Below are 11,701 nucleotides of genomic sequence, written 5' to 3' on the forward strand. Positions count from 1 at the left end.
CTGTAGGCCTATTTCTTTTGTAATTATTTCCTTGTGGTTGCGATAGATTAAAACAAGACCTAAACGTTCTTCCTCATTTTGTAGATGGAAGAGGCTAAATAAAATTAGATGGCAACATTTCCTAAGGGCAGTAACACACCGTTAAATGAGGAATATTCTGCCACGTGGAGTTAAAGTGAGACGTTTCCACCCAGCAGAGACTCCTGTTAATCAAGGTACTACAGGACACTATGGTTAAAGCCGCTCTGCGGTGCGAAGAAAAGCCCTTTGTGAAAGAAGAAACTGCCAAAGATTTTCGAAAGTGCAAAGATATGGAACTGTTTTACCTTACAAATGAAATCCTTTCTTCGTCATTGTTGAACTCAGCGCAGTATCATCAGAACTCGCAACAAGTGATGTAGTGACCGGAACTCTGTAGCCAAAGTAGGAAGGAGTGTTGATTACGGAGTCTCGATTATGGATAATGGTCTCTGTTCTGGCCAATCAGCGGTTGCAACTTCGGACAGTGTCGGACTTTAAGAAATTCGACCGCAATATTTCCAGCCTACTTTTATAGAGCAGCGAGCTTATTCATGCAGGGAAAGATTTTGAGAAAGATTATAAGAGCTGGAGTGCTTTTATCCTCCTAACGGAAAATACGCATACCATTCATTCGTTGGGAGGCTTTAAAATACGCGTTGCGTTGGATGGAGGGAGGTTACCTGCTTACGTGCATTACTCTGCCCAGAATTTCGGCTCTCCTGGAGAAGCATCGTGTTCTCACCATCATGAACTGCACAAGAACGCTGCCTTCGGCTCCGAAATAAATGCCATGTCACATGTAATACGTTTACCGAAATCAAAATGACTAATTAATGCCTAATTTGATCAAAATAAACGACTATTGAATGGAAACGATCATACTTCTTACTTTCAAGCTTGTTAACTTTTAATTAAATTTTCTTTTTTACTTTTATTTGTAGTTTACATTTATATCAAGCAACTGGTGATTTTGCGTGCACGACAAGCTGGGAAAATGTCTAAGGGTGCAGGTACAGTAGAAACTAAGAAATATGCCCTCCCTGCGTTCCACTATTCAAATGGGTCGGTACACCGAGTGACTGTGGACAGTCAAGCGGAACCGCAGGAGAGGGTGGAGGACTTCGAGCTGACGGAGACGACGTCTTTCTCCGAGCAAACCGAGCGGAAGAGGGGCAGGTCCGATGTAGTGGTCATCGACTGCACGACCATCACTAAGGGTCAAGGCGAGGAGGACGCTCTGCTGGAAAACGCTAGCCAAAGCAGCGAGACCGACGACACCAGCAGGGGCCCCAGCCCCGAACCGGCGGTGCCGCCGAAGGAAACCACCTTCTCGATCGGACTGCAGGTCGTGTTTCCTTTCCTCCTGGCAGGATTCGGAACAGTCGCTGCGGGCATGGTTTTGGACATTGTGCAGGTGAGTTGCCGGGAAATGATTTGGGACGCACACAGCTTATTTTTCAGAATTGCACATCTAACCCTGCACTTGTCTGACCATGGCCAGGAAAAGCCGTTTTAGCAACAGTTAATTTTGGAATGTTAAGGTCCGTGTTTAAACAAACAGAACCACGCAACGGTATGAAATCAAGCCTCACATGCAAAAGAACCAATCCAGGCAATGGTTCAGCCACTTACGGTGCGCATGAAGGTCTGAGGATGCGTGTGGCAAAATGACAACATTCAGCTTCACTGCCTGCTGACACGAGAATTAAAATAAAAAGGTTAACCCGGTTCTCCAAGAATAAAAGAGAGAACCGAGCTTTTTGCAGGGAAACAAAAACTCTATGAACCTAGCTAGCTATTTTACCATCCCACACAAAGCCATTTTTGGTCTACCACAACTGGAACCTCTCCCACATCCTTAAAGAGATTTCTGGAGTAAACAGAAACGGCTTGAGACTGATGATATGAAAGTGAGGCCTCACTATGGTCTGAAGGGCAGTTTTGTTGGTTGTTCTCCCTCCACCTGGCCCTCCTTTTTAAGCCACTGTGGTCTTGGTTGAATGAAATCTTACAATTGAGATGAGAACAAACATTCAGTCTGAAAATTCAGTCATACTCATTGACGGCTTAGATCAGCACTTGAACGCTTGTTAATCAACAACAGCAAAAAGTACATCAAGTGAGACAGTGAGTATAGTCTTTCTCAACAGTGTCTATGAAGGAGATCCCGCAAATTCTGTTATAATTTCTGTGACTTTAGCCAGTGTGTCATATCCTATTAACTGGATGTGTTGAAGGTAGCTACCTACGGTCCTCTCTAGTCTGGGTTGACTTGGATATCTCTGTTTCCAGGAGAATTGCACCATGCTGATGAAGTCCATATGTGAAAAACTTTAAATGTTATCTTCCTATTAGCAGACCTTTAATGAATTTAGAACTGAAATTCCCATGATCTGCTCACCTGTTTTCTGCTTACTGGACTAAATGGGAGTGGAGTCCACTTTCTCCGAGAAATAAACCAACATCCCATCCAGCAGCTCAGTTCCAATAGATTTTAGTTCTCTGCAATTGAATACTTTTTCTTTTCAGTCTGCATGAGATGTGGGTGTTGAATCTCTGCATGATGAGATCCAGTCATTGATAGTCTTCCCCCTGTGTCTGTGCCTTTTGTCTGTGAGCTGCGTCCTTGGTGGGGTTTCATGTCGGATTATGTTGTATTATATTGTGTTATGAAATGCGAAGAACAAGAAGTCACTGTGCTTTGTGCATGTACACAAAAGAGGACACCTGCCCTACCCTTGCAGTTAGGAGAGTCACATTTTTCAGGAGAACATCAGCTGATATAATTGTCTCCTTTTGTACTGAGAGGTATAGTGATTAAAAACCAGACATGGTTCCTCTGCAGAAGAAAAGAAGAACTCGTTAAAATATGCAATATAATGTTAAACTATTCAGCAGATGTCATGAGAGTAGGCAACAGTAGATTATTGGACAATCAGGACAATAATCCAAATGGCAGCTCTCTCTAAGGCCTGGCATTTATAGTTCAGTTTTAGTTCTTATTTTGTGCTGGTGGTTCAGCACATGAATGACTTGACAGCTTAGATATTGTTCTGTACTGGGTATTTGTTTCTCCTGTGATACATATTTAATGTATCGTGTCATTTTGCCTTATATGCCACCATGGATAAAAGCCTCTTCCAAAAAAATAAACAGCAATCTAAACAATAATAATTGTATGTAAATATATTAAATGTAATAATGTTGCATGTGTGTGCATGCATGTGCATGTGTGTGTGTGTATCTTCAGCACTGGACGGTGTTTAAGGATGTGACAGAGGTTTTCATCCTGGTTCCTGCTCTCCTTGGCCTGAAGGGAAACCTGGAGATGACTCTGGCCTCCAGACTGTCCACCGCAGTGAGTATCGACACCCTCCACACATACACACACACCAAATACTGCCTGCAGTGAGTATCTACACCCCACACACACACACACACACACACACACTCACCAAATACTGCCTGCAGTGAGTATCCACGCACCCCCCTCTCACCTCAACTCCACCGCAGTGATTATCTGACTTTATTGTTTTTTTTTTTTTTTTTTTTTAAGGTTTATGGTTCATTCTGTCTTGTTATGGTTATGGTTTTGAGGTTACTGTTTGTGGCTGAGAGTACATATTCACATGGGAGTGAAACCAATGTACACTCACCACTGAATTACAAGCATTTTATTTTATTTTAACTGTTTTTCTGCCCCAAGTTTGACAAGTTTGGTGATAACATTAACATCAACAAAAAATGTTTTTATTAGTAAAAAGAATGTCTGCATTTACTTGTAAGTCACAGTTAAGGACAAATGCTGGTTCAAGGCTAGGATCAAACAGGGCCACATTAGAATGGCACTGCTTTAGATGAGAAGGAATAGAGAGGTTAGGTTGGGGAGAAGGGGAAGAAAAAACAGCCATAAAAATGGGTAGATTAAATATTGCACCATGGAGTAAAAACATCCATTCAAAACGTAGATCATGAGTGGTTACATAATAATATCATTTTACAGCCCTCCAATCTAGAACATTCTATCCTTCTTCCTATCCAGATAAGGACTCTGGCAGATTCTGCTCCACTTAGGACAAATGACGTGTAAAATGGCTGAAGGTATTTCCTCATGTGCGTGTTATCAGAGTGCTTTGCTGGTCGTACATATGTTCAGGCTCAAGGCTATCTCCTGGTGCTTCAGCATAGGCCTCCTGTGACAGGCCAGTAGTTCACTGGGCAGGGTTAAAAACACAGAGGCCACTGTGAGGACTATGATTTATTTGTTGGGACCCCTCATTTACTGGACGGGGTATAGCAGGGGGCAGGTCTTCTGGGGGTTTTTTTGAACCGCATGACACAGCAAAAAATACGATTGCCTCATGGAGCTAACGGTCCCCAGGTCAAGGGAAAGGTCCCCAGGCAAGGGAACCAGTTGCAGCCTTATTCCATAGACTGCTCTGCTGTACAGGGGCACTGGCTTCCTTTCCCAGTATGGGGTTCTGTCTTGACAGATGAGTGGAATGAGATGCATGGCAGTTGATATGATATATTGGGCATTCTGGTGTCTTTGTGACATACCGATAGAGCGGATGAATCCAGTCTGTCCCGTGCAGTTTTAATCCCTCTTTCTGAATCGCCGGATAAATAAACCCTGGAAATGGCTGAAATGTTAGGATCACCTGGGAAATATCCCAAAGGGAATATGGAAATCAATGATGACTTTTAATTATTGATGAATAGCTTTCTTTTCATTGGTTTTGCTTCATTCTCAGTGCTGACTGGAACCTGACCTTTCTGGAGAATGTGATTCTTTCAGAAAGACTGGGTTTTAAAATCTATGGATATAATCACTTTATGATAATAAATGTACTGTCCCCATATTCTGTGGGAAATACAGCCCAATAACCCAAGTAACTTGGCAAATCAAAGTAATGTGCACCAACGTGGTTATACTGGTATCTTGGAATGGGAGGTAATGTAATTTTATGAGACTGTGCCATCAACACTTACTCTTCACCAAACAAAATGCAGCCCAAAATCATTTTTATCGGGTCCCCATGGGCTTCTTCTTCAAGAATACTATTTATTAGAAGCAGATATGCTCAGAAAAAAAACACTCAGAAGTGTTTGTGTGTAGTTCTGTTTACAAAGCTTTGGCAATAATGGAAAATTAGACTGGCTGGTACGTGTTGTGTCAGGTAAATAACTGACTAACAGAAATTCTCTAACAAAGTGTTATAAGTAGTTCTGAGGGCTTGTTGCTGTGACCTGTGTCATTGCACGAACAATTTATTGATGTTTTTCATTAGGTAGCTCTGTCTCTTTATCCCTCTCTCTTTCTCACTGTGTGTCTGTGTGTCAGACAGCTCATCTCAAGGGAAGCTTTATCTTTCCTTGTATTGTCTTTGATCACATAAACCCCCTTCGATAACAGACAGAGCACCGTCCTACTGTAGAAAGGTCATCAGATGGATATTACTGATCGCCCAGTATTTGCTTCCTCATAGGGGTGCAACTAAAGCATAAAGGCTCTTGTTGAAAAGTCTCATCTCTTGCTGTATATGGAACCTCTCAAAGGAGCTATTTCACACACACAGACACAGACACAGACACAGACACACACACACACACACACACACACACACACACACACACACACACACACACACACACACACACACTCCCTTCCTCAGTGGAGAATCCCGGTCAAAGCAGACAGGGTTTTAGTTGTCTGTTTTTCAGGGTCTAGGCGGAGACAAGGGTCTCTGCTTTAGCAGTTCTGCAGCTCTCTGTCTGATCTCTGTGTGAAGCTGGCTTACCACTAGAGTTCACACTAGAGTTTGGCCTGGATGGCAGAAGTGCTTATCTCACCACAAGGGCAAGCCGACACTCAGACAGTGGCAGCGAGGGCTAGAGAGTGGCTTGTGTTTTACTGGTATCTGTAGCAAACACAGCCAAAGATAAAATTTTGGAGAAAAGCTATTTTAAAATTTGAACCATAGTAATGTTCATTGCACTATGATGCAAGCTAATGCTGTGCATTACATGCCTGCCATAAAAAGGTACAACTTTTGCTGGATCTAAAAATAATAATAATAATAATAATAAAGTCACAGTTCTGTGACCCACCCTCTTCCCTGCTGTCACACCACTAGTGTGAGCCCAGCTTAGTTTGGTTTCTTTGGCATTGCTTTGAAAGAGGCAGAAATCCTAGTCTAGATTTGTAACCAGAGGGTTCCAGGTTCGAGTCCTGACTGGAGCACTGCAGATAAACCCCCCAGAATGGTACCTAATGGTACAGAATCGCAATTATAAACATCCAGCTGTGTGAGTGTGTAAAAATTGTACTGTACTGATAACACAAGTTGATGCTGATAAGGGAAATATGCCAAGATAAGAAATTTGTGTAATAACTGATGTGTATGGCGCAAGCTTGCCTGCTGTGGACCAACAACCTCCGACTCTTTGCTATGTCTGGCGAAAGGACTCCTCAGCTCTCAATGACATAAAAGCAAGCAGATGCTGCTTATGAGGCTGTTTCTGACTGAATCACTCTTGATGCACATTTCATATCTGCCATTATATGTGTGTGTGTGTGTGTGTGTGTGCTGTGTCAAAAGTGATAAAAAACACAGAAAGCAGATATGACCATGCCACTTTGTACCTCTGCAGGGTTACTGCACTCTGAGGGTCAGTGCAGATGCCTTATCTCAGTCACAGGACACAAAGCCAAAGACCTGCCCCCTCAAAGCAAAAGTGTGTCTTTCGTCATTCAGGTTATTGCAGTGTCTCTCCTTTGAAAATACACTGTCTTGTCTGGCACTTTAGTCATATTGAATCAGCCATTCAGCTGTTCTCAGCAGAGATGGGTTTCTTGGCACAGACTTGTGTTTGGTACATTTCAATCCAATTAAATTCAATTCAGTTTTATTTGTGGAGCACTGTTTACATAGGGAATTTTTTTCAAAGCGGCTTTACTGAAATCCTGGGCCTGAACCCTTAAGAGCAAGCTTACGGCGATGGCGGCAAGAAAAGACTCCCTGGCTGAAAGTAAGAAACCTTGAGCAGGGCCCAAAGCGGGGGCCCATGTGCCCCTGGCCGGCTCCGGGCACTGGATCAGTGTTGTGGCTTGGCCACATCCCCTTATCTCTCCAGCCCTGTCCCCTGCTGTCACTGCCCACGCAAACCCGCTGTTCTCAGGTCAGTAGAACAGCCTGTTCTCTGCCCTGGATTCCCTGGCGGACTTGGAGCCACAACAAACGAGTCGCTGTGACCGCGTCAGGGTCACCTGTCAGATACCTCTGAATGTGCAGACAGTGCAGCTCTATCAGCCTTATTCATCTTAATAAACGTGTAGTGTTTTTAGCTAATGTTCTGGTATGCTCCAGTTTGGTACAGTTTTGTACCTCAGTGTCCTTCCGTCCCCCTGCAGTGAGTATGCCAATAAGGACTAGGGGTGGTGGGGAAGCACACAAATTAGGAAGATAAACCCCATAATTTCAAGGGGTATGTGGTCGCTACTGGACATTTAAGGCTTAGAAGGTGGGGCATCTAATTAAGGTGTCTAATGTTTGGATATTTCATCAGTTGGGGCCTCCTGTTCTATGAAAGCAGGTCTGCTTTGGCATTCTATGAAGCAGTGTGAATTTCTTTTGCTCCAATAAGTTGCTTCAAACATTAGGCACCTTTATTGTTTTCAGCGACCTGTACAACCCACAATCGGCAATCCCCTACCCCTGACTCTTTCTCCCATGCTCAGGCTGAACCCCACCATATTGACTGCCTCTTCTGACCTAGTCTTCTGCTTTAAGGGCATCAAAACTGAGTGTTGCACAATTCTGTTGTGGAAACAATGTGGCATTCACAGCTCCAGCTTTGGTCAGACACACACATGCCACAGTGATGTGTGAACTAGATAAAGGAGCGCTCAGTAGCCCTGGGCATCCTCTGTCACGGAATGTTGCGTGTTCCTATCACACCAATCACGGGTGAGATCTCTGACCTCACTTCCTGCTGTCTGACTCCCGCCAGGCCAACATCGGGCACATGGACAGCCCTGGGGACATGTGGAAGATGGTGGTGGGGAACCTCGCGCTCATTCAGGTGAGCCTCAACGTCCAGCAGCTGATCGCGGAACAGAATGGCAGAAACCTCCTTGGGTGTAGTGTTATTTTGGGATAAGTGAGAGATGATTGTGGGAAGGGGGGGTTCTGTCTTTACGGGGAAAGCATGACCCACCCCTGTGGCTGTCTCCCCAGGCCCAGGCCACCGTGGTGGGGTTCCTGGCCTCCATGGCGGCGGTTGTTTTCGGCTGGGTTCCGGAGGGTCACTTCGACCTGAGCCACGCCGTTCTGCTGTGTGCCAGCAGCGTGGCCACTGCCTTCATCGCCTCACTACTGCTAGGTATCAGTTCTGCTCCTCTCCTCCTAGTATTAATTTTAATATTGACTTTAAGCCATATAAAAATTTGCAGCCCTCTCTTGCAGCTCCAGACACACTGAAGAAAAAAGTCACATGTTCTAACAGAATTGTGTGCTTTTACAAGGGGGGGGAAAGTGCACCCATGCACATTATGTTAGTGCTGTTGCTGTTATGGCATAGTTGGAGATTACCGAGAGAACAGCCAGTGTATGATGGAATAATGTGATCAACAAGTGATTGATGTGTATGTTCACATAATGCGAATATAAATGTAACACAATATGTAAGTAAAATATAATACAGTATGTAAGTATGTAAATATATTAAAGTAGTTCAATATCTAAATATGAAAGGGTGGTCGTTACTGTGGCCGGGGTATGTAGCGTGAGGGTGGGAACAGGGTGTTCTGCCTGGCAGGAAGGCTCCTCTAAACAAAATGGTGCCCTGCAGTCCTCCGTCCCCCCTCCCTCTCTGAGGAGTCTGCTCCCCCTCGCAGGGCTTATCATGATCGGGGTGATCGTCGGTTCCAGGAAGGTCGGGATTAACCCAGACAACGTGGCCACGCCCATCGCTGCCAGCCTGGGGGACCTCATCACCTTGGCTCTGCTGGCGGGGGTCAGCACAGGCCTGTACAAAGAGCTAGGTAAGAACACACCCCCAGCTAGCCATCGCAAATAGTGGAGAAATGATGTCAGTGTAGATCTACACAACCTGCATGTGTTAAGACAGATTTGCTGTGGTTAGGTTTAGGTGCTTGCTGTGCTGATGTTGTGACCTGTTGGCCCAACAGAACACAGTGTGTACGTGAACCCCCTGGTGTGCATGTTCTTCATGGCGCTGACGCCCCTCTGGGTCTTCATCGCCTACCAAGTCCCATCCACCAGGGAGGTCCTGTACTCCGGGTGGGAGCCTGTGATTATCGCCATGGGGATCAGCAGGTACTGCTCTTCCTCCTTTTGCCTCTATTGCTTCAAAATGTTTGCAGCTCTGTTGTTCTCATAAGTATCACTGATGATGCAAAGTGACCTTGGGATTGTCACCCCCTGCAGTATCGGAGGGCTTATTTTGGATAAAACCGTGTCCAACCCCAACTTTGCCGGGATGGCAGTCTTCACCCCTGTCATTAATGGTGAGTGTCTGTCCTTCAGCTTTGGTGCGCAGTGTGTAATTTCACTGCCCTGCCGTAGTCTGGCAGCAGTGTGGAGCAGTGGTAAGGATCAGGGCCAGTAACCCAAGCCACTGCTGTTGTACCTTTGAGCAAGGTACTTAACATGAAAGTGCATCAGTAAGTACTCAGCTGTACATAGGCAGTATATAAAATGCAGTGTTCTGCATAGGGGTTTCTGCTAAGCAAATAACAAAATGTAATGTGTCTTCTTCTGTATTAAGTGGTTCGGGTTAACATACCTTGCTCATGGATAGAGGAGCAATGTCCAGTTCTCTGACTGCTGCTCTGCACTGCCCCCCTGTGATGAGAATGAGCACTCTTTCACATGCGTCCCCCTTGGCTGTTGCCAGGTGTGGGGGGGAAACCTGGTGGCGGTGCAGGCCAGCCGGATCTCCACGTACCTGCACATGAACAGAGGCCCCGCGATGGGACCCAACGCCTCGGCGCACAGGTGTCCCAACCCCTGCCACACCTTCTTCGGGTCAGGTAAGCCCTGACCTCAGAGTCACATGACTTACTCTGCCATTATCCTAGTGTGGGCAATGACTTTGGTCATTGTAGTTTAATTTCAGTTTTCTGTAAAGGAAGAATTTTCTGGATTGGTGTTGTTAGCGGTCCTTAGTTATCAAGACAAGGTGGTCAGAAATGGACATCAAATTCAGGTGTACTACTGTCTTTCTGTGTTCATGCTCTGTGCACCTTTTCCTCCATAAGCTTCCGTGTGTGTGTGCAGGTGTGAACTCTCGCTCGGCACGGGTTCTCTTCCTCCTGGTGGCCCCGGGGCACCTGGTCTTCCTCTACACCATCAGCTCCATGCAGGCGGGACACACCACCCTCACCTCCATCTTTATCGCCTTCTATATGACCGCTGCACTGCTACAGGTACCCGCCTCATCTCCACCTTAATCACCTTCTACATAATACCTGTACTGCTGCAGGTAGGCAGGAGAGAACAGGAAGTGACTCATTCACTCTTCCAGTGAGCATAGACTGTGGTTTGGAATGTACAGAGATTCATGGGTTTGGAGGTATAACAGAGCAGTGTGTCTGATGCAGCAGAGCTAGCAGATAAGGTACAGGGAGCTAGTGACAGGGGGGGCAGAGGAGTAGGCTGGAGGGGAGGGGCTACAGTTCAGTACCACAAAGCTCTGGAAGCGATTATGAGGCGTTACCACTTCCTGTCACCCTGGACAGGCAAATACTGTACACTTCCATACAGTGATGCTGCGCTTATTTCACAGACACACCTCTGTAAATATGGTACACCTCCACACTGCGCGCACTATCATTCGAAAGCACACACACCTGGAGCTCAAATCCCTGAGGTGTGCAGTCAGTGACACGTTTCCTTTCAGTAACCAACCCCCCCGACCCCTCTCCAGGTGTTGATCCTCCTCTACTTCGCTGATTGGATGGTGCACTGGATGTGGGGGCGTGGCATGGACCCGGACAACTTCTCCATCCCGTACCTGACGGCCCTGGGGGACCTGCTGGGGACTGGCTTCCTGGCGCTCTCCTTCCACATCCTGTGGATCATCGGGGACCGGGACTCTGACGTGGGCGACTGAGGCACCCCCAAAACCCCGCTTCAAAAACCCCACCGACCCTCCAGACCTCCTCCCAAAGAAACGACTTTATATTTATTATCATCAAACAGTAACTATCATGGTCCAAGCAACTTTCAGCACAAGAGAACATAAGTGTAATCATTCAGGTTGAATGAGCAACAGTGTCAGACCAGGCTAACAACAGATCAGCGAGTGTGAGCATGACACTATTCAAGCCTTGTCACAAGTTAGCTTGTGCAACCTGACTAGACAAGGAAAGCCAAGTGTGCTACCATACATCAGTCACTAGATCACAGAATCCAAAACCAATTGCAGTGCTATGCATAAAATAAACAGAATAATACAAGTAATACAAGTAGCAGGTGTTAGGGGGTGGAGATTGAGGTGGAACCAAGATACAGTCTGAAGAGGTGGGTCTTCAGTCTGCGTCAGAAGATGGCGTGTGATTCTGCTGTCCTGACCCCCCTCGGGAAGTTCATTCCACCAGTGGGGGACCAATGCAGACAGGGGCTGTGTCTGAGAGGAACAGCCCCATTGAGCT

General features: G+C 45.9%; 1 protein-coding gene across 2 annotated transcripts; it reads left to right on the plus strand.

Annotated features, from left to right (window-relative positions):
- Positions 1-31: 31 nt before the first annotated feature.
- On the plus strand, positions 32-11,338 carry LOC118780327 (solute carrier family 41 member 1-like). Of its 2 annotated transcripts, none has more exons than XM_036532763.1 (10): positions 32-1,435; positions 3,272-3,379; positions 8,035-8,106; positions 8,262-8,406; positions 8,921-9,067; positions 9,215-9,362; positions 9,474-9,557; positions 9,948-10,078; positions 10,326-10,474; positions 10,975-11,338. In XM_036532763.1, exons 1-10 carry the CDS (start codon positions 1,016-1,018, stop codon positions 11,158-11,160), a joined length of 1,590 nt encoding a protein of 529 aa, XP_036388656.1. In that variant the 5' UTR covers positions 32-1,015; the 3' UTR covers positions 11,161-11,338. The 2 variants fall into 2 exon arrangements, with proteins under 2 accessions (XP_036388656.1, XP_036388655.1); XM_036532762.1 differs by having other exon boundaries at positions 9,474-9,553; positions 9,943-10,078; positions 10,975-11,080.
- Positions 11,339-11,701: the final 363 nt, after the last annotated feature.

The sequence above is a fragment of the Megalops cyprinoides genome, chromosome 7 (assembly GCF_013368585.1).
Source record: "Megalops cyprinoides isolate fMegCyp1 chromosome 7, fMegCyp1.pri, whole genome shotgun sequence".
Taxonomy (NCBI): Eukaryota; Metazoa; Chordata; class Actinopteri; order Elopiformes; family Megalopidae; genus Megalops; species Megalops cyprinoides.

Coding starts and splice junctions, on each gene's coding strand:
- LOC118780327 (XM_036532763.1), top strand. CDS start 1,016: ATGTCTAAGGGTGCAGGTACAGTAGAAACTAAGAAATATGCCCTCCCT. Junction 9,558..9,947: donor ACCCCTGTCATTAATGGTGA/GTGTCTGTCCTT, acceptor TTGCCAGGTGTG/GGGGGGAAACCTGGTGGCGG. Junction 10,079..10,325: donor CCACACCTTCTTCGGGTCAG/GTAAGCCCTGAC, acceptor GTGTGTGTGCAG/GTGTGAACTCTCGCTCGGCA.